The sequence below is a fragment of the Mus musculus genome, chromosome 5 (assembly GCF_000001635.26).
Source record: "Mus musculus strain C57BL/6J chromosome 5, GRCm38.p6 C57BL/6J".
Taxonomy (NCBI): domain Eukaryota; kingdom Metazoa; phylum Chordata; class Mammalia; order Rodentia; family Muridae; genus Mus; species Mus musculus.
In genome coordinates this window covers 77041352-77062008 of record NC_000071.6, presented here as the reverse complement: position 1 = coordinate 77062008, position 20657 = coordinate 77041352, and the positions used below count along the sequence as shown (strand labels likewise).

The 20657-nt window shown below is 43.6% G+C and overlaps 1 protein-coding gene across 2 annotated transcripts in view; it reads right to left on the bottom strand.

Moving 5' to 3' along the window:
• Window positions 1–467: 467 nt before the first annotated feature.
• Thegl (theg spermatid protein like) overlaps window positions 468–20657 on the bottom strand; it is a 45519-nt gene continuing 25329 nt past the window's right edge. Inside the window, exons 2-9 of one of the 2 annotated variants that reach the window (XM_006535219.4) lie at window positions 19880–19913; window positions 17928–17993; window positions 14733–14861; window positions 7422–7559; window positions 5926–6028; window positions 2524–2655; window positions 1118–1293; window positions 468–811 (exon numbers count right to left, since the gene is read on the bottom strand). In XM_006535219.4, coding sequence (XP_006535282.1) covers window positions 697–811; window positions 1118–1293; window positions 2524–2655; window positions 5926–6028; window positions 7422–7559; window positions 14733–14861; window positions 17928–17993; window positions 19880–19913 — 893 coding nt within the window. In that variant the 3' untranslated portion in view covers window positions 468–696. The remainder of the gene's footprint in view (window positions 812–1117; window positions 1294–2523; window positions 2656–5925; window positions 6029–7421; window positions 7560–14732; window positions 14862–17927; window positions 17994–19879; window positions 19914–20657) is intronic. The other variant, NM_027970.1, reaches the window with a different exon arrangement.

Sequence of the window (20657 nt, the reverse complement as noted above, 5' to 3'; positions counted from 1 at the left end):
TCACTAGTCTTTTCTTTTTAAACTTATTTATCTTTTTGGGACAGCATGTGACTGTTTGTTGTCCTCTGCTCTTGAACTCTTGGGCTCTGGCGATCCTCTCTCCCCTGCCTCCCCGAGTAGCTGGGATTGTAGATGCATGCCACATCACCAGTTGCCATGTAGATACCTCTTTCCTCTCCTTCGTGGTGAGTGGCTGTGAGCATGGAGCGAGGCAGGAGAGACCGATAAGTAAGCTGTTCCCTAACAAGGACTATGAAATGCTTTCATCCTATCCTTCGCGTCGCATTTTTGTAGGTGGCCAAGGGAGACGGACAAGGCCACTCTAAGAAGGACTCGATGGTCAGGACTTTGTAGAGAAGGGCTGGAGACAGAATTCAGGAGGTAGCTGAGAGCAAAGCATGAGAGAGAATGTGAGCAGTGCAGTGCAGCGAGGTGCCGCAAGGGGGCCACCGAGATCCCAGTCTGAGGAGGGATAATGAGGCAGGCACTGCTTTCTTTTTTATTGCTGGGTAAGGTCCCCAAACTTGGTAAAGACAAGATCACACACGGTGCCATCTGACGCTCACAGCGGTGTTTTCTGGAAGTCTCATGTCTGGGAGGTGATCAGTAAGATGTAAATACCAAGGCTGGGAACAAAGTTATCTGCCGCACGGTCTAGATACCTAACTTGTGTCTACCTGGGGTGGCTTGCCGTAGTTAACGCACAATGGGTTCCGCCAGCTCCTTGACCCTGTCGGAACAGTGTGCTTTTAAAGCAGAAGGCTTGACTTTAAAGACGTTTGGGTCGTAGTATACAAGGTTCGCTGGACCCCTGGAATAGGAGAAAAAGAAACCGACCCTATGTGAGGAGAACAGTAAAAGGAACTGACATTTCCCAAGCACACCCTCGCCCCCATGCTAATATTATTGTCCCATTGGGATTTCAAGGCCTCCATTATACAGGTAAGAAAACGCTATAAGCGTGATCTAGGGTCTGCAGGTTGTCATGTTCCAAAGGATTTGCTCTTTTCAAAAAAAAAAAAAAGTTATGGTTTTGTTTTTTTACTTTAAATCAACTTTCCCCTTTTCTCCAGACCCCTAACCCTTCCTGTCCCACTTTAACCTTATATTGCAATACCTTGTGTGTGGATTAGCTAACTCCTGGACTCTCTCAGACACCTGAGAATGAGTCGCAGCGTAAGATACAGGCCACCGAGCATCTCGGATAGGGAGATAGTCTTCATGAACACGCTTGGACTTTGCTAGAAATATCGTTCTTTTACTAGGATTAGCAAGTAGGGCAGCAGGGGCTACCTGGAGAAGAAAACAAAAAACAAAAAAGACACAAATGCCTTTCCAGAATTCCCTGCGTGCCCTGTCTTCCTCTCACTTCTCTCCTGCAACACTGCAGTCGTGCTCCCTGCTAACCCCCCTCGCCTCTGCTCTTAGGTGGAGCAGTCCAGCCGTGCTCAGATGGCTGCAGGAGACCCGGCAGCAACTTGCCTCCCCCATCCCCATTCCATCAGCACAGCCCCCCACTAGGCAAGTACTTTCTAAAGCTAGGTTGGAGCACACCACGCTCAGGTGCTAGCCCCCTCCGAGGAGCCCTCGTTTTGCTGACATTGGAGCAGGTTCCTTCCCGTATCTGCAGAACCCCCATGAAATCTGAACCCCACGTCTCTGACCTCATCTTTTCCCCCTCTCCATCAGGACACTGTGACCCGTAGCAGCCACACAGGGCCTCTGTTCTAGCTCTTTCTGCCTCAGGACCTCTTCATTTGCTACTTCTGTGTGAGACATCTTTCCTCATTCTTGGCTGAGACACATTTCCCTTGTTTCTAGATTCAGACCTCAGACCCTCACGGAGTGAGGGATTCCTGGCCTGCAGAAACAGATCATGCGTTCTAATGGGCCATCTCTATTGTACTTATTTAATCTCCCTTCCTGTTTGTCTGTCAGAGACCATCTTACAAGCCTGCATGCTAAACAACTGAGCTTTGCCTCAAACCTGAGGTCCTCCTGCCTCAGGATCCTGAGCACAGAGATAATACATTTTTTTTTCCACCGTGCTTGGATCACTCAATCTTCCTCATGATATGTATCTACAGCACAAATTTATTTGTCTATCATCCACTTTTTCCATTACACTATGAACTGCTCAGAGGCGACTGTTTGCCCTATGACCCAATAGGTGCCAAATGAATACATGTTGCCTGACTATTCGCCTCTTGTCTGACTTTGAAAGGCACGTCTTCCATATTGTTTCTTTATTGATAAAAATGAGAAGGCTGTTGCATGGCAACCAGCCAGGCCTCCCTGTCAAGAGCAAAGACTCACACCCAGCTCACTAACTTCAAAGCCCACATTCTTTGCCCTCCACTCCTCTGCCTTCCTCCTTATCACGTTGGTAGTCCTCCCTTCCCATCATAGAACGCGTTCAACATTATCTTTTCTGATGACTTTGGCCTAGGCCTTGTGGAGGCAAAACAGCATCTTAGGAGCAATCAGAGAACAAGCCAATGAGGGAAGGTGGGGGTGGCTTACGGGACGGATGGGCAATTCACTCCTTTCTCTTTCATAGCATAGGCCCTCTATCTTAATCCTTGGGTGGGCAAGGTCTACAATCCTTGGAGTTGCAACAGCACTCAGGGTAGAGAAGGAAATCTTGGTTTCCAACTAGGAAAGAAAGAGAAAAATGGTACGTAAGTGCGTGTCCAGCTCAGCTTTATAAAATATGGTCTGAGCTCTTGACTGAGCTCCAATAGCTCGACAGAAAGGGTGGGAATCCTTCTGGACAGGATCAAATTCCATCTTACTCAAACTGGACTGTACGGGTTCCACGCCAGCTATACACAGATTTAATTTTTACATGGCAGGCATGGGAGAAACAGCCATCGAACCAGCCAGCGAGGTGACATATTAACTCAGAAATCCGTGGTAATGCTGATCCTTGGTGGGATGGGTCAGGAGGTAAAGTGCCTGTCATACAAAGCTGATGACCTGTGTTCAATCCCCAGGACCCACATAAAGACAGAAGGAGAGACCGTCTCCATAGGGCTGTCTTCTCACCTCCAAAACTGCACCGCAGCATGGTTGCATGTGCGCATGCGTGCACCCGCACATCGGTAAATAGTTGTGGTGAAATGTTTAAAAATAAAACACGAGGTTGGCCAAGAGAAGGTGTGGCTGTATTTATTGTATGTGTGCACCCAAGCGAGAAGACTCTGTCCTAATTTTTTAACCCTTTGAGGAAAGGGGCTTTCTGATTCACGGATCGCCACGGTGAAGGACATTTGCCTGCGCAGCTCTCTTCTAATTGGAACAAGTAAGAAAAGCAGCAAAAGGCAAGAAGAAAGCAGAAGCACGTGTCTCTGCTAGGCAGCCAGGTCAGAGTTTAGCAGGCTTGGGGTGGGGGGTGGGGGGGGCATGACCCTTCCCTCATATTCAATAGACTAAAGCAAAGGACTGAAACAGCTCTCATTTAGGGATCGAAGGAATTGGACCGGAATCCTATTTCTGTCCCCCAAGAGACATAATGCTCAGACGAACACAAATGAATAACTCTCCAAACCTGAATCTGGGAGCTGTGAACCTCACAGGATTAATACCTAGCAAGAGTCTCTCTGATGGAGAGTGAAGACAGCCTATTATTGCTGCCTTTCAGGAGAGTTAAGTGACGCTGGCTTGTTTGGATTCTTAAGTCAGGGCAGCGTCTCTCGGAAAAAGCTGCTCATTCTAAAGACCACAGAAAATAGAATAAAGCCCGTGTGAAGTGTAAAAGACACCGGTCTCTTTGGCCATAGTCTGTTCTCAGCCCTTGAAAGTGTACTGTATCTTTCCTTCCTTCCTTCCTTCCTTCCTTCCTTCCTTCCTTCCTTCCTTCCTTCCTTCCTTTCTTCCTTTCTTCCTTTCTTCCTTTTCTTTTCTTTATTTTATGTGTATGAGTGTTTGTCTGCATGCATGTCTGTGTACCTTGTGTGTGTGCCTGGCACCCGAGGAGGCCACAGGAGGGTGTTAAATCCTCTGGGATCGGAGTTATGGGTGGTTGTGAGTTACCATGTGGGCAGTAGGAACCAATCCTGGATCTTCTGCAAGAGCAACTGCTCTTAGGCACTGATCCATCCCTCCAACTCCAAAACTGTAGCTTATTTAGTAAATGCAGCCTGTCTCTCACACTGTATTCTCTGTGTCTTATTTGAACTCCTCAGAGATCACAGGGGCCAGGAACTAAAGGATTGTGATGCTGTGTCCCACAGACCCACCCGGGAGTCCTTTATCAGGATCTAAATTGCGAAGACTTGCTCAAAGCATAAGCTCTGTCTGTTCACACTGCTTGGATTTGCGTTTGAAGGTGGGGGATAGGGAGCTGAAGCAGTGGTTAAGGGCATTTGCTGCTCTTATGAAGGACCAGGGTTCCATTTCCAGCTCCCCCACGTGGTTACAACTACCTATAATCCCAGTTCCAAGAGCTGCATTGTCCTTTTCTGATCTTCGCTAGCACCAGACATGCAAGTGGTGCACATATAGACATGCAGGCTAAATGCTCATCCACATAATAAAGTAAAATAATATAAAGTCTAAATATAAAATAAATCTAAAATTAAGTTTGAAGAGTTCCAAGCAGGGTGTATCAATCAATGGTACCAAAACAGCACTTTAATTGCAGGCAGAAAAAAACCAGTAAGTTGTTTTCCAAATTTGTTCTTGTGCTGTTTAAGTGAAGACGACACGGGTGAGTCGCCAAGTGTCCACATTTTACGCACACTGGGTAATGTATTCCCCACTTGGCGTACTGTTTCCGTCCCTGTTTCACTGACGGAAGTGCCAAGGCGTTGGAGGCTCAAGAGTGTACGTTTATATAACTAGGAGACAAGCTGGGATTCAAACCGAGGATGGTGCATGTCTCAACACCATGAAGACCTAATTAAGCATTTAAAGTGCCTCGTTTGAGTAGAGCTTTGTTTGCTACGGGGCTGTAGGTGACTGAAAGGCTATGTCTACTGCTGCCTTTAATTAAGCCTTTCAATCAAAAGGGAATTAAAGTAATCAGTCATTAGTGAATTACACAAAGTAAAACAGGACAAAGAGTAGGAAGACAATGGGTTCTAAGCTTTCCATGGAGTGCAGAAGTCCTGCAGCAGCCAAAATGGAAGTGAAAATGTGAACAAAAACTATCTCTTGATGGCTCCATTCTCTTTTGGTCTGTATGTTTAATAAAGGAATAAGATGACAACTTTATAATTTGTAGTAAGTTTTAAACTATTAATATAAAACTGAATGCATACTTAAGTGTGAATATTTGAGAGAATTTGGTCTGTTATATGTATAATTGAGGAACTGAATGAAGATTGTGGCGTTAAATAAAAGATTTTGTGCTTATTCTCAGGACACTAAAAAAAAAAAAAAATAACTTGGGGCTAGAGAGATTGTTCAGTGGTTAATAGTACCGACTGCTCTTCCAGAGGCCCTGAGTTCAATTCCCAGCAATCACATGGTGGCTCACGACCATCTGTAATGGGATCCGATGCCCTCTACTGGTGTGTCTGAAGATAGCTACACTGTGAACTCATATAAATAACATAAATAAATAAATCTTAAAAAGCAAATAACTTCATTTGCAGCTGGAGAAATGAACTCGCTCAGAGAACGGAGCTCAGAACCTGGGTTCAATTCCTGGCACCCACGGAGTGGCTTGTTTTGTGTTCTCTCTGTAGTGAGTTGGGGGTGGGGGTGGGGGGTGGGGGGATAGGGGGACGGTAGTGAGGAGTTCCACCTCTAATACAGTGGAGCCACAAATTGCTATGCCTCCCCACCTTGATGGGCTGTATGTCTCAAACCATGAGCCCGAGTAAACCCTCCCCAAATTAGCCTCTTGTCATGTATTTGGTCACCGGAGAAGTAGTAACCCGCACAGAGCGTTGCACGCTAAGGTCAGCCACCACTTACGGTCTTTGGAGGAAGGTAGCTGGGATTGGTGCCTTTGGCGATGGAGAGTCGCAGAATCCGGGGAGAAGGATCAGAGTAACGAGTGGTGCCTGGTACGGTTTCTCTGAGGGGGCGATACGCAAATGGAAACAAAATGTGACCTTCGGCTGGAAGAACCTTAAGAGCTCATTGCTACAACCAACCTACAGGTGTGCACATGCTCTTTTCCCACACGCATGCGAGACCTTTTTTTTCAGGGCGCAGGGCGGGACCAGATTGCTGTTTCTCACTTATCCACAGTATGGGATGTGTTTTATGTGTCACAATGTATGCAAATATTCTTGTATGTACAAAACAAAAGTCCAAGACACTACTTCTATGCCTCATATTCTGATTTAATTCTTCAAACGTTTGATTTCATTAGGGGGGAGGAAATCCTAGAATTATAATGTCCCATTTTGAATGGGTTCTGACCTATGGTCTGCCAAAAAACTCACTTCCTACCAACACCTTATATTAGTTCCCTGAAATAATTAGTCCCCTCAGTCCCCACTCAGGATGCTCTGTGAACTCCTCTGTAGTGTAGTGTGTGATAACCCTTGTCTTAACTCTCAGCCACTTAGCTAGTTATCACAGGCTGCATACCATATATTTCTTTCTCTGATCAAAAATCTACCAAGCAATGAGCAAATCTACAAACTTAGCATGGCAAAAAGTTTTCCTCAAATAAGTGATGACTTTCTAAGGATACTGAGCTATAGGCCTTGTTATTATAATTAAGATAATTAACATACATAAAACTTACCCTTTCAAAGTATACAACTAAGTGGTTTCCAAAATATCCACACAGTTCAACCATCAGCATTAATCTGAGGGTATTTTCATCAACCCAAATTCATATAGTCATACAAAGACCCAGAATAATCGAAAATGATCATGAATACAAAGAACAAAATTCAAAGGCAGTTCATGATTTCAAAGTCTACTAAAAGGCACTGACAATCATGATTGTGTTATTGAATACAGACATTTAGGACCTGGAGAAGGGTTGGCAGAAGTAAAAGTTTGCACATCTAGTCAACTGGTTTTTGACAAGGATATGAACGGCTCAGCGTGTGTTTGAGTTTGATTTGCTAGTATTCTGCGATGCATCCATGAACATGTCTACTTGCAGGTGAGAGTGGTTTTGTAGCTTTTACATTGTGTACTGGATTTTTCTAGGTGCTGTAGATTACAAGCAGGAGACATCCTACCAGGCTGAGAGACTCCTTTTATTATCTAATAGCGAGAAGCTTTACTGTGAACTTTTTTGCTCCAGTATACCCAGTCAGATTTGAATGCTGCTGTCCATCCCCTCCACCTCCGACCACCCACACCTGCTGCAGATATTCAACAGTTTTACCCAATGTCTTTGGACATGAACAGCCATGTCCGCTCAGGCTCAGACCCACTCAGACTAAAGCTGTGACCCTTAAGCAAACTAGATCCGGATTTCTGCAGAGCTTAAGATACTCCACCTCTTTATCAGACTCTGTGCTTTGAATTTGTTGGGTTTGGCCAGCTTCTGGATCCGTTTGGAAGGCCGGGTAACCAGCGCAGGAGGAGAGATCTCCCAGATAACAGACTCTCTTCCGCAGCTGTAGTAATATTGAATTCTGCAAGTAGCAGAAGAGAAAGAAAGAAAACAGAGACATATGAATTCAAATTATTACAGGCTTCTTCAGCATTGATCCCCAGGCTGAGGAGAGCAGGCAGGAAGCTTACATGTGTGCTACTAGGTAATTCTCTTCACGGGGAAGAAGTAAGTTGCTTTAGAAATGGTTACAGCTGTCAAGTTTTCAGTTTCTATTATTTTACTCTAAAATAGGTAGTTTTCCTGCAAATCTTCCAAATGGATAAAAAGGTATATTGATGAAAGGAGATGGTTAGCTCTTTTTAAAGTCAAATACTTCTAGGAGTGGTGGTGAATACCCATAATCCTGTGCTCAGGAGGCTGAGGCAGAAAGATTCCATTTGAAACCAGGCTGGGCAAGACACATGCACACAAACACTCCATTGTAAAAAAAAGGGGGGGGGGAGAAAAGGAAAGAGATAGGGAGGAGAGGGAGGGAAGAAAGGGACGGAGGGAGGGAGGAAGGGAGGGAGGGAGGGAAGGAAGGTAGGCAAGCAGGTTTGCAGGCTTGCTTGCTGGGAGAATATCCTGTTCCCATGTCCCCTTCTCAGTCCAGTAGTGGTGGTGTCCACATGGTATGGAGCAAGACTGACATCTCTGTCTGTGAGTCTACATGGGATCCCTTACTTCAGATGACATACTTGATGCGCTCAATGAGAGAAAACATCAAATTTACAGTGGACCCCAAAGCTACACTGACCATGCTTCCGAGCTTTCTGTGACAGAACACGAAGACGTCGTTGGGTGTACCATTTGCTAACTGAAACAACAGACTATGCTGAGCTCATTATCTGTCTTCTTTCTACAAAGTCAGACTTTGGTGGCCCTCATAATGGGCAGGTGGGAGAGGGGGCAGGGCCCAGCACCAGGGGAGAGTTTGTCAAGATGAAGCAAGCACTGGAAGCCACGCATCTCACGGTCTTTTAGAAGACTGTGAGCTCCCACGGACATTTTTTTTCCCCAGAGGTTTTCTTCTCGCCCTGTTCTCAGTTAAACTGACTTTCATGGTTTTCTGGGTTGAGAGCAGGAACTAAGTAGATGGAAAAATACGGAAGATGTTCGGCAGCTTAACGGACCAAACAGTCCATCTGGAGTTAGAGAAGGGGTGGCTCCTTTGAGCAAGAGTGGAACTTCCTTCTCTGTTACAACAGGATCAAGGATTCCTAAGCTAAAAGGGACGGAAGAACTTGATTTGACCAAAATGTTGCTGACGACTACACCCACACTGCAGCCTGCTCTGGTGCGGCTTAGCTTGAGAGGAGGAACACATAGGAAAAAGTGCCCACTGAGGATAGCAGAACTATGGGAAAACTGAGGAGAGTAGGGGATGGAGCCTCATCAGATGAAGACTTAGAGCGGACAGAATTCATACAATCCTATATGCTCAATAGAGAGGACACAAGGTCTTTCATATGGACAAACCAGAGGTCATTATATGAGAACTCAAAGAACCCTTTGGACAAGGGTGACTTAAAAAGCAAAAATGAAATGCGTTCTCTTTATCCTGACACTGGAAGATTAGTGCAACTCTCTCCCTCCAGCAAGGAAACTTCTTTTTGCAGCTAACAGAGATGATCAGGGAACTGGGCAAGATGCCAAACCTGACTAACAGACCTACAATGAAATCCCTCTGCTTGAGGCTCAAGGGACATCATGGAAGAGTGGGAGGAAAGACTGTATAAGCCAGAGGACCAGGCCGTCTGTCGTGAGGCTGTGCCTTCTATATATGACAGGGAGACTTCTACACATGACATCTCAAAACTATGGTAACCTTAACAAGAGCTTCACAATGACATCGCCGGCTGACATGTCAGTGGGTATAGGGGAAATCTCACAAAGCCCAGGCCCTAAATGAAGAGCTTACAAGGGAGAGGGAAGATGATCTTCTTTATAGCCCGCAAGTTAGAGAAATCATCCAACCCTAAGAGGTCAGTCCGAAGCACAAAACACATATGAACAACTTTTAATGGACTCATCAGACTGTAGTTACATCCATTTACTGTTCCATATATATATGCCATACATTTGAGAGGGAGTGGGGGAGGGACATGGGACATTTAAGTGAACTGAGTGAATTTGGAGGAAGGAAACAGTCCTTTAAGGTTTTTGTAGACATGTGTAGCAGAATTTTCTCCCAATTAATTTAAATATTAATGCAACAAGAAGTCTGTGATTGGACAGGGAAAAGGGAGGCGGGGCTAAGAGTTTCAGAGTCAGAGACAGGGACAGGAAGAAGGAGAGAAGGAAGGAAGATGGAGGAAGAGAAGAAAGATGATCCAGATTCTGTGTGGCTTTAAATAGCCACAGGTAGATATGAAAGTCATATACGGATAGAATAATTGGGATAACTTGTCTAATCTAAATGGATAGCTTGTATCATTATCAATTGGCTCTGAAATTATTGTGTGGATATCTTGTGAATTGAGAATTTATTGATATATGAATATGACTAATTATAAGCTTCTAGAGTTTTGATTTACTGGATTATGGGGATTTGTGACAACTAGCCACAGGGGGTAGTTGGCTGAGAAAGTACAGGCAGCTTTGAGGCAGGCAAACCAGAGCTGAGAGGACCGTTGACTGAGGTTAGCCAAGGCAGCGAGACCACTGGGACAGAGAGTAGCTGATAGCGAGGGATGGTACCAGTTTTTAAATGTTTCCCGCAACAGACATGTATACATTTCAATTCAAATTCTTTAGAAGATTTTCTTCTGTTTTTGCTTTTTGAGACAGGGTCTCACTATAGAGCCTAGAATGGCCTGGGACTCACTAAGCAGACCAGTCTTCATAGAGGTTCAAACTCAGAGACCTGCCTATTTCTGCCCCCAGTGCCTGGATTAAAGCTATCTGCCACCACACCTCGCTTATACTAGATAGTTTGATGGTGCATGGATATGCTGAAGGGAGTAGATTAAATGCCTCGTGTCTGGGGAAACTTAGCCTTAAATATCTAAAATCAGACAAATTCTGCAGACTGGACTCAGTTCGTCTCTCAACCCTCGGGAGAATCAGGGTCCCGGTACTCGGGTAGGCAAGGAGTTGGCGAAAATGACAGACATGAACACAGAGAGTGCTGGATCTGAATGTAATTTCTCAAAGCGAACATCAGACTTATATTACAGAAGAAAACAAGGAAGTTAGGTGATACATTAAGGTCATTTAAGGTACATTGAGATTATCTGATGCAAAATGTCTCTACAAAAAAACCAGAGAAATGCACATAAAATATAGCAGGGATCAGGCATTGTTTACAGCTGGGATAAAAATCAGTCTTACCTAAGGTCAGCTTATTCTTAGATCCCAGGAGCAAGGGCTTTATGCCCTGGCCATATTCCAATTCTAGTCTTTTGTATAATCCACCTTCTTCCTAGGCCATTGCAAACTCCTGTATATGGGAGTGACTTAGTTGTTATTTTATGTTTCTGTAGGGAACCTCCATTTAACAGGAATCCACCAACTTTCTTCTAATGTGTAATGTAGTCTGCCATACATGACTGTAATGAGATTTCTAAGTTTACTTTATTGAGCTAGCCCTGAGATTTCTAGTTCTTATCCAGTAAACTGCAATGCCTGATTTCTTTCACTATCTCTCTGTCAATATTGGAGGCTTTTCATCTGAATGAGTAGCATTTTTACGAAATTCAAAGCCCAAGGTCGGCTCAACAATTGCCTAGGATATTAGAACACTGGTGGAGGCCAATCTAACTTAGCTATTTGTCAAATCATTCCTTGGAGGCATTTATAATAAAACAATACTGAAAGAAAGCACTCTAAATCCTTCACTGACTATCGCAAGGACATATCTGGACTACATCCGTGTTATGGGACGCCAAAGACTCTCCAGGAGACAAATTTCTGTGAAACTTTTTGCTTCAGGACTACAGCCAAGTTTTTGGACTTGTCACGCAGACTCCACCAGAAGGAAGCCATATACAAAACATAGACACTAGCTGAGTGTGATGACACATACCTTTAGTCCTTTCACTGGGAGAAAGGGGTGTAGATTTCTGAGTTTGAGGTCAATTTGGTAGAAAGAGCAAATTCTACAACAGCCAGGGCTATATAGAGAGACCATATCTCAAAACAATGATAACAACAACAGCAACAACAAAAAAGTTAAGAAGGCAAAACCATAACCCTAACAATTTGTCTAAATAAATGATGAAAGATACATATATGTGAATGTATGCATAATTTATTATTATTTAAAAATAAAGTCTTGCTATGTAGCCCAGGCTGGCCTCAAACTCTGCATCCTCTTATCTCAGCTTCCTGAGTCCTGTGATTACAAGAGTGTACCACCATACCAACTAATTTTTGGGTTTTTTTGTTGTTTTGTTTTTGTATTTCGAGACAGGGTTTCTCTCTGTAGCCCTGGCTGTCCTGGAACTCACTTTGTAGACCAGGCTGGCCTTGAACTCAGAAATCCCCCTGCCTCTGCCTCCCAAGTGCTGGGATTAAAGGTGTGTGCCACCACCTCCTGGCACCAACTAATCTTATTTCCTTCTTGAAGAAATTTTAGGAAAGTTTTAAGAAGGCTAGAGACAGAAAAGATTAAGATTTCCTTTTCCTCCCTGTCAGCCCATTCCAGACCTCTTCCAGAGTCTCTTTTGGGTCCACAGAAGAGAAATGGATTTGTTGCAATTTTACCTTAAAGCATCTCTAAAAAGTGGCAAACCCTCCCAACAGTCATTGTGTCTTACATACTATTTCACAAGATGTTTGCTGAGTTATTTATAGTTCGTAATAATACATCAAACAAACATGATGGGGAAATGCCACCTGCTGGGAAAGATGATGACATTAACCGTGTATAACTGACATTCTCTTGGTTCAGACAAATGAGATAACTTCCTTTAAGAATTTTGAAAAACTGTTTAAAAACTTTAAAAACAACAACAACAACCAAGCACATCAATGTGTGCAGCCTATGTAAATGTGATTCTGAAACAAAAGTCTACTCCGGCCAACATTAGATTGGGAAGGAGTCCTGCGGTGCTGGAGGGTTTTGTGTGGCAGCCTCCAACCGGGGAACCCAGTGAGCCTGAGGTAGGTAGAGAGAGAGAAAAATTTGGAGGCCTTGAATCACAGGAAACAAAACCCTTAGAAGATGATGTGTTTAGGGAAGGATACCCCGTGGGGAAACCACAGAAGCTGTTCGGGAGCAGCAGACAAGATGGAAACAAGGACAGAAAAGACCCAAGACCCCCCTGAGACCAGCGAGAGGAAGGGCAGGGCCAGTCCTCTGAGGGAACCGGGGCAGCTTTCACAGACCCTTTCAGCTTCTAAAATGTCTCCCATAAAACAGTTTGTATATGTTTGCCTGGGGAAGACTATTTCTCCAGTTCCTTAGTTGCTAGTAGTTCTTTGTGTAGGTTTGAAACCTCATGTCCCCTCACCTCACCCCATTTCCATCCACTTTAGCACCTCTATTGTTGTCCTTGAGAGGTCAAAAATTTGAAACAGAGCAAGGAGGGGCATATAGAAATGTTTGGAGGGAGGAAAGAGGAAGGGAATGATGTAATTATATTAATTATTAATCTCAAAAAGCTAAAAGTATTTTTATAAAAAAAAATGAAGTCACTGGCTTGAAGAATTAAGAGCCTCTCTAAGAATTCCTGAAAGATAACTTAAGAAGGTGTTTTCTTAAGTAAAGGAGATGCTGGGGCCAGATGTGCGGTTCAGTGATAGAACCCTTGTTTAAAATGTGCAGGGCCCTGGGTTTAACACCCAGGACCAGGAAAAAACAAAATAATAATAATAATAATTTAGTTTTTTCTGTTTGTTTTCTGTGTATAAGTGTTTTTCCTGCACACATGTATGTGTATCAAGTAAATGCCTGGTGCCCACGGAGATCAAAAGGGGTTATAGGATGCCCTGGAACTAGAGTTTAGAATGGTTGTGAGCTACTATGTAGGTTGGGAATTGAATCCAGGTCTTCCCGTTGGAGCAGTAAGTGCTCTTAAGCATAGAGCCATGTCTCCAGTCCTTCAAGAGAAAACCCTTTAAACAGAAGGTAAGATGCACATGTTGTGCAAGCCTGAGGACCTGAGTTTGGGTCCTGCACCCACGTAAGTAGGTGGAAACAGTTATTCATCCCGCCTGTTGCCCCAGCAATCTATGGGACAGAGACAGGCAGGTCTCTGGGACTGGCTGGCAACAAATCTAGTCCCAGGTGCAATGAAAGACCCAGTTTCAAAGAAATAAAGTAGGGAGTGATAAACAGGACACCATAGATCCTGCTCTGGCCTCTGAACAGACACCCAGGCAACTCCCACCCCATGTGAGCATAACATACACACACATTAAAAAGCCCACATGACCAAGGAAATAGGAAATAGAATACAAATCTTCAAGGCTATTGTTAAAACTCATCTTCTTCCAGAAAAACTTGCCTGTGGTATCGTTAGAAATAGGTTGGGGAGCTGGGCACGGGTGGCACACACCTTTAATTCCAGCACTTGGGAGGCAGAGGCAGGCAGATTTCTGAGTTCAAGGCCAGCCTGGTCTACAGAGTGAGTTCCAGGAAAGCCAGGGCTATACAGAGAATCCCTGTCTCGAAAAACCAAGAAGGAAGAGGAGGGAGGAGGAGAAGGAGGAGGAGGAGGAAGACCACTATTCCAACTGAAGTGTCCAACAAGGCAACTTTACTCTTGCTCAAAGGGGTGTGCCCAGGAAGGAACTGCCAGACAGGAAGTGCCCAGGAAGCACAAACACACCGAGGCAGGAAGTGCATTTGATTTTTATTCTAATGTGATGTCTGTGTCTTTTCCCCATTGGCTGGGGTCCGACCTCACAGTCTCATTAAGTTGTCTGATCAGGAAAGTACAGATGCACAGACAATGGAGGAAGGGGAAGGAATCACTCTGAGTAAACTGGAGTTTTACCAGGTAGTAGGATTAAAATATTTGCAAGTCTTATAAGATGGGAGAGGCAAAAAAGATCTTAATTCCTTGTCCTAAATAAAAGTTTTTATAGTATTTAATAGAAAAGATTAATTCGCTATTTCTTACAGCGTGAGACAAGAAACCACCCTATAGCACAGTAAGTTTGGATTCCGGGTTCAACAGTTTACAGCTGGCGAGAGAGTCGGGCTCTAAGTTTGTTTTCCTTGCGGAGTCCTGATGAAGCACCCTGACGGTTTGCCAGCACCAACCTGTTAGGGACATAATGTCGGGAGACCAGCCTGGGCTGAGCAAGGTCCTCAATTCTCTTGGATAGCTTAGCTTTCAAAGCAGCCTCAGAAACAGGGCGAATGGGATCTTGATTTCCCCAAAACAGCCTCCTGTTAACGAAGCAGAAAAGTAGAATATGGATTTAAATAAAATCCTGCTGACAAGCAACTCAAAGATGGCTCCTAACACCTGTATAGATTTGCCTTCGAGAACATTCTCTCTCTTTTATAATTGGTTTTACATATATAATATATATTATATAATAGATATAATATACAATATACAGTACACAGTATACAATATGTAATATATAAAATGTAATATATAATTTTTTTGAGTGCTAACACACATGACAATGTGAAAGTAAGGGCAACCACAAGGGTTGTTTCTCTTTTTCTGCCACATTGGACCTGGGCATCAAACTCAGGTTGTCAGCTTTGGCAGTAAGCACCCTCACCTGCTGAGCCATCCCTCCATCCTTATCTCTCATAGAATCTTATAGTTTCCACACACCAGTAAGAAATAAGCAATGAACACTAAAACAAAAATGGATTAAGATAGCTTTGTCTACTGTGTTTAAGAGCAAATGGTAACCTTGGGTCAGTGAGATGGCTCAGCTGGTAAAGAGGCCCTTGCTGTACAACTCTGGCAACCTGAGTTGGAACCCCGGATCCCACAGTGAAAGGAACAAACTGAGTCCCCAAAGTGTCCTCTGGCACACACACACACACACACACACAGGGAAGGGAGAGGATATAATTACTATAAATTTAATGGTTAAATTAAATAAAATTAATAGGTTAAAATGAACCTATTACAGATAAGACAGGTCAGTTTTGCCATTTTGAAATTAGCAGTATAATTTGTAGTCAGGTTGGGCACACCAACATCCACACAGTGCTCCCTTTTTGGGTGAAACTGCATCAGGTGGTCATAAAATGAAAGGGTAACAGAATAATGTTAATTGCAACCCTTTGTGGAACATTTACTGTGTGTGCCAGGCCCCATTATGAGTGGTTTAAAGACACCTATAACACTTAGTCCCACTAGCCCTGTGCAACAGGTATGCCTGCTGTTCCAGGCTGAAGAAGAAAGGAGAAATCAGCACAGGTTTCTCCTGAGAAAGTGCCACGGTCTGAAGCAAAAGGTGTAGACAGCCAGGAGCAAAGCTCACAGCCTGCGAGGGTGGTGATGGGGAATGGGGACCATCACCTCCTGAACTAGGCAGGTTTTCCTCGGAGTAGAAGGCAGGAGGATCAGGACCTCTGGATCATCCTGGGCTACACAGAGTATTGGAAGGCAACCTGGGATACTTGAAACCCTGTCTCTAAATAGTAAGAGAAAATCCAAGAGGTCTTAAGTTTGTTAATTAAGTCTGTAGGTAACAGAATTCATAACAGAGAAAAAGATGAGTTGAGTTGAAATCAAAGCATTTGCTCTGGTGAAAGATGCCACTACCAGGACAAAAAGACAAAAACTTAAAGACAGTATTTACCTGATAAAGAACTGGTTCCCAGGAAGTACGAAGAACACTTGAGATTAAGTAAGAAGACAACAACTCCAATAAAAACTTGTCAACAATCTCTGTGAGTTCGAGGCCAGCCTGGTCTATCGAGTTAGTTCTAGGACAACCAACGCTACATAAAGAAACCCTATCTCAAAACAAACAAACAAACAAACAAACAAACAAGCCCACCACCACTACCACCAAAAACAACAACAAAAACCCACTACCAAAAATTTGTCAAGAGTTCTAAGCAGATACCACATCAAAGGAACTATGCGAAGGTGGCTGTAAAACATGTTCAACACCTTGTCGTACGGGAACTGCACTTAATACAGTGAGCTAAGGTTACATGCCTCTTAGAATGGCTAAAAGCTAAAACGCCGAGAATACTAAAAGCTGACAGAAATATGAGAGACAATAGGGACTTGAATCTGTGGACAATGAGGACAGAAAACAATCCAGACACACTGGAAGAGACTCCTATGTTCCCTTTCAATGTTAAATATAAACTTACCATCTGATTCAATAACTATGCTTGAATCCCAGATACTTACCCAGCTGAAGTTAAAAAACACCAAAACCTGTACATAAACCTTATAACAGCTTTGTTCATAATTGCTAAATATTAGCACCAACCCTTCATATAGGTCCATTGATAACCTGAGGTTTCCATACAAAGGAGTGTTACTGGGTTCGTGGGGATATGTTAAAAGGAAATGAGATTTTAAAACATCGACATACATGGAGAAGCCAAGAGTGCCTTTTGCCAAGTCAAACAGGCCCCCGTGGAGTTGTACCTCAAGATTCCAACTATATGACATGCCAGAGAAGGCAAAACTGTAGAAGCAGAAAGCAAATGGAAGGCTGCCCTGGATTCAGAGAGTGGGAAGGGAGGAAATCAACAAAGGACAGAGTGGGTTTTAGGGCAGTGAGCTATTCTGTATCCATTGTTTGCCAAACCCCAAAGAACCATAGGACAATAAAAAGTAAACTCTAGGACTGTATGAATGCTGACTTCTCAATTGTAGCAGTTAACCACACTATTAACAATGTAACTACATTAACACTTAATGACTAGCAGGGAAGATTGGAGGAGAGGAGTAACTAGACGCAATTTTTCTGTACATCTAAGACTTCTCTAAATAACATGCAGGGGCTTCACTCGGGAGCCAGAGAGGAAAAAAGGAAGTCCTTTAGTCAAGTGTGAAAGACTGTGGTCTGGGCTGCTGGAGACCCAGAGAACATCCTAGGGGAAGGCTCCGAGTCTAAATGAAGAGTATGCCAAGAGGCTGCCGAGGTGGACTTGTAGGATGGACACAGGAGTTTCAAGGGAGTGCAGAGTCGCACCTGGGGCAGTGTTTCTCAAAACTCTGTTTATCAGAAGCATCCTGGGAGCTTCTGAACACCCCCAAACTAATTTAATCTGATTTCTGGGTATGGGATCCAGTAGTCTTCACTCAGTATCAAAGCTCCCTACATGCTCCTAATTTGCAGACAAATTTGGAGACCACTGACAACGGTTAGCTTTTCATGTCTTGAGTCCTCTTGGGTTAACAATATTGGCAAAGTGAACCCAGTTAAGAAGAGATAGTGGCTACACCTGAGATGCTTATGTGGTCGATGAAGCCAACACAGTCACTGCAAACACGGCCGTGTAATATTGCCTTACCTGTCCGGAGTTCCCCATTGCTTTTTCGGTTTAGAAAGATCTTGAACTCTTTTCCTAGAATAAAAACTAACAAATACAAGCCAGTTAATTCAGAGCGTGCTTAAGAAATATTTTTACAACAGACGACTCCTAGTCAAAGACATTTTATCTGGGGAGAGGTAAGTGGGGCAGTGCATACTGGGGTGTCTTAGGCTGCTGAGAGGGGGTCTGAAGAGATGGCTCGGGGAAGTGGTTAAGAGTGTGCCCCGTTCTTGCTGAGTACCCGAGTTCAGTTACCAGCATCTAGGCTGGGTGGTTCACAACTCCCTGTAACTCCAGGTTCAGGGAATTCAGCTCGAGAGAGCCTGAGCCTCCGAGGGAACCTGTACTCACATTCGCATAATGATACATGCATATAATGAAAAAAATAAACAAACTTCCAGACCCTTTCTACCATCCCCATCGTAGCCACCAGATGCACTGGTATCCATGTCCCCTGCCTCCACACATGGCCTCCGGTACTCTTCTCTGGATACAACTTGGCCGTTTCACTGATGAACTTGCGGCAGCTATGGTGATATTCACTAGATCAAACCTTCAATATCAGTCTTCACTCTAGCAGGTACCACTGATTGGAGAGGATGTGAAGGTGGGACGTTATAGGGGAAGAGGTGGAGACGCTGGTGGTGGATATGATCAAAGCATATTGTGTAATCCAGCATGGGGGGGGGGGGATCTAGTGTTCGAGTTTCAGGCCATCCAGGGCTATATTGTGAGACACTGTCTCAAAATAAAAGGGGTGGGGGAGAAGAATAAAGACATGGTATAAGAGTAAAGGATACTTTAAAGAAAAAATTGTCCTGAGAGATACCAAGTTGCTCAACTATTGTGGACCAAAAAAGTCTTACTTCCAGATGGGAGGTGGTGACACACACCTTTAATCCCAGCTCTTGGGAGACAGAGGCTGGTGGATCCCTGAGTTCCAAGACAGCCAGGGGCTACACACAGAAACTCTGTCTTGAAGAACGAATCAGAAAGAGGTGTTACTTCTAATAATATATACTACGTATTACATATACACAATAAAGTCATGAATATGCAACAAAGGAAAGGGCCTGCTGGCTCTAGAAACAAACTCTGGGTAACTTAACAGGACAGGGAGCACAAGTGTCATATCCAGTTGTAGGTGGCTTGGTGACACTTGCAGTGAAGGGACTGTACACAGAAACTTCAGAACTAACTAATGGGATGCACTTCTGGGAAGTGGGAAGAGGCAATGGGTAAGTGTAGTAACTCCCAAAGATGAACACTAGAAACCTGAGCCATCTAACTGGAGAACAAGCTGGAGGTTGTTTATTCCGCTGCCTCCTGTGCCTTAGTTAGGAGCAGGGAGCACTGGGATCTACTCACCTGCAGTTTCATGCAATCTAAGACACAAGAAAGGGCAGGTCTAGTATGAAATGTGCCAACCACGGTGTCCCAGCCGCTCCTTGCTGGGTCTTTCTTCTTCTCTGATTAGTTTTATTTACTTTTAAAATATTATGTATATGAATGTTTTGCCTGCTTGTACGTCTATGCGCCCTGTGCATATGGTGACGGCAGTTGTCAGATCCCTTGGACCTGGAGTTACAGATGGTTGTGAGCTGCCATGTAGGTGCTGGGATCGAACCTGGGTTCTGTGAAATAGCAGCCAGTGCTCTTAAGTTTTGAGCCATCTCTCCAGCCCCTTCCTTACTTTCGTGTGCGATTATTTTTTTTTACTTTGGTGGTGGATTGGTTTTAAGGGAACACTACGACTAAGCTACATTTCCCCAGCTCTTCTTCCTTCTTCCCATTGGAACTGTGATACAAAAAAGGGAAAGCAAGGAATCTCCCCAGAGGCCCCAAGACTGGCGTCTGCTCCAGGAGTCGAGCATCTGCCTTCTCTGGTCTCCAGTTCAGGTATGAGAGTGCTATTATCCTCACATTCTTACCATTTCTTTACAAGGTCACGGGTAACTGGGTGTGCTAAAAGAAAATAAAAGCGAAAATTAGATTCAACAGGAATAAAAGATGCAAGATAACATCACAAATCAAAAGAGATCACAAAAGTAACGATTGGAGAAATAATATTGGAGTTAAATACATCATGCCGTGTACTAAAATAAACCAAACACAGGTCAAGGGGTTCATGTTTTTTAAAGCTGGGCCGGAAAAAAAATGAATTAATAACTGGATTTTAATTTTCTAGGGTTAAAGTTGACCAAGTAGATTAAAATATTTAAAACCCAAAACTTATGTGTGTCCAATAGAATATTATTTGGATGTAAAGAAAAATAAAATATGATATTTGCAGGAAAATGAATGAAATCAGAATTGTACTAAGCAAAACAACTTATATGCTCATGAGGATAAAGACCACTTTTTTTCTTATATGCATATACTAAAATTTTAATTTTTATGTATGTGTTTGGCTGTGGGATTTGCCATAAAATTATGAGAGGGAACCATAGAAGGCAAAAAAAGGTCTTAAGGAAGGGGATAAAGAGGGTAATTGACTATATTATCAGTACAGAGTCTGACAGGAAAATGGATTTGGGGGAGAAGGATTGGGGAGGAAGATCAACAACAAAGATGTCACAAATGCTGGACTGTGATCTATTGCTTTGCATGCTGCTAACTTCAGTTGTTTTGGGTTTTTTTTTTTAACTCTGCGTGTAAAACAAAAATCTATAGAAGAAACAAAACAGTCAATAACTATCGGACAGCAAA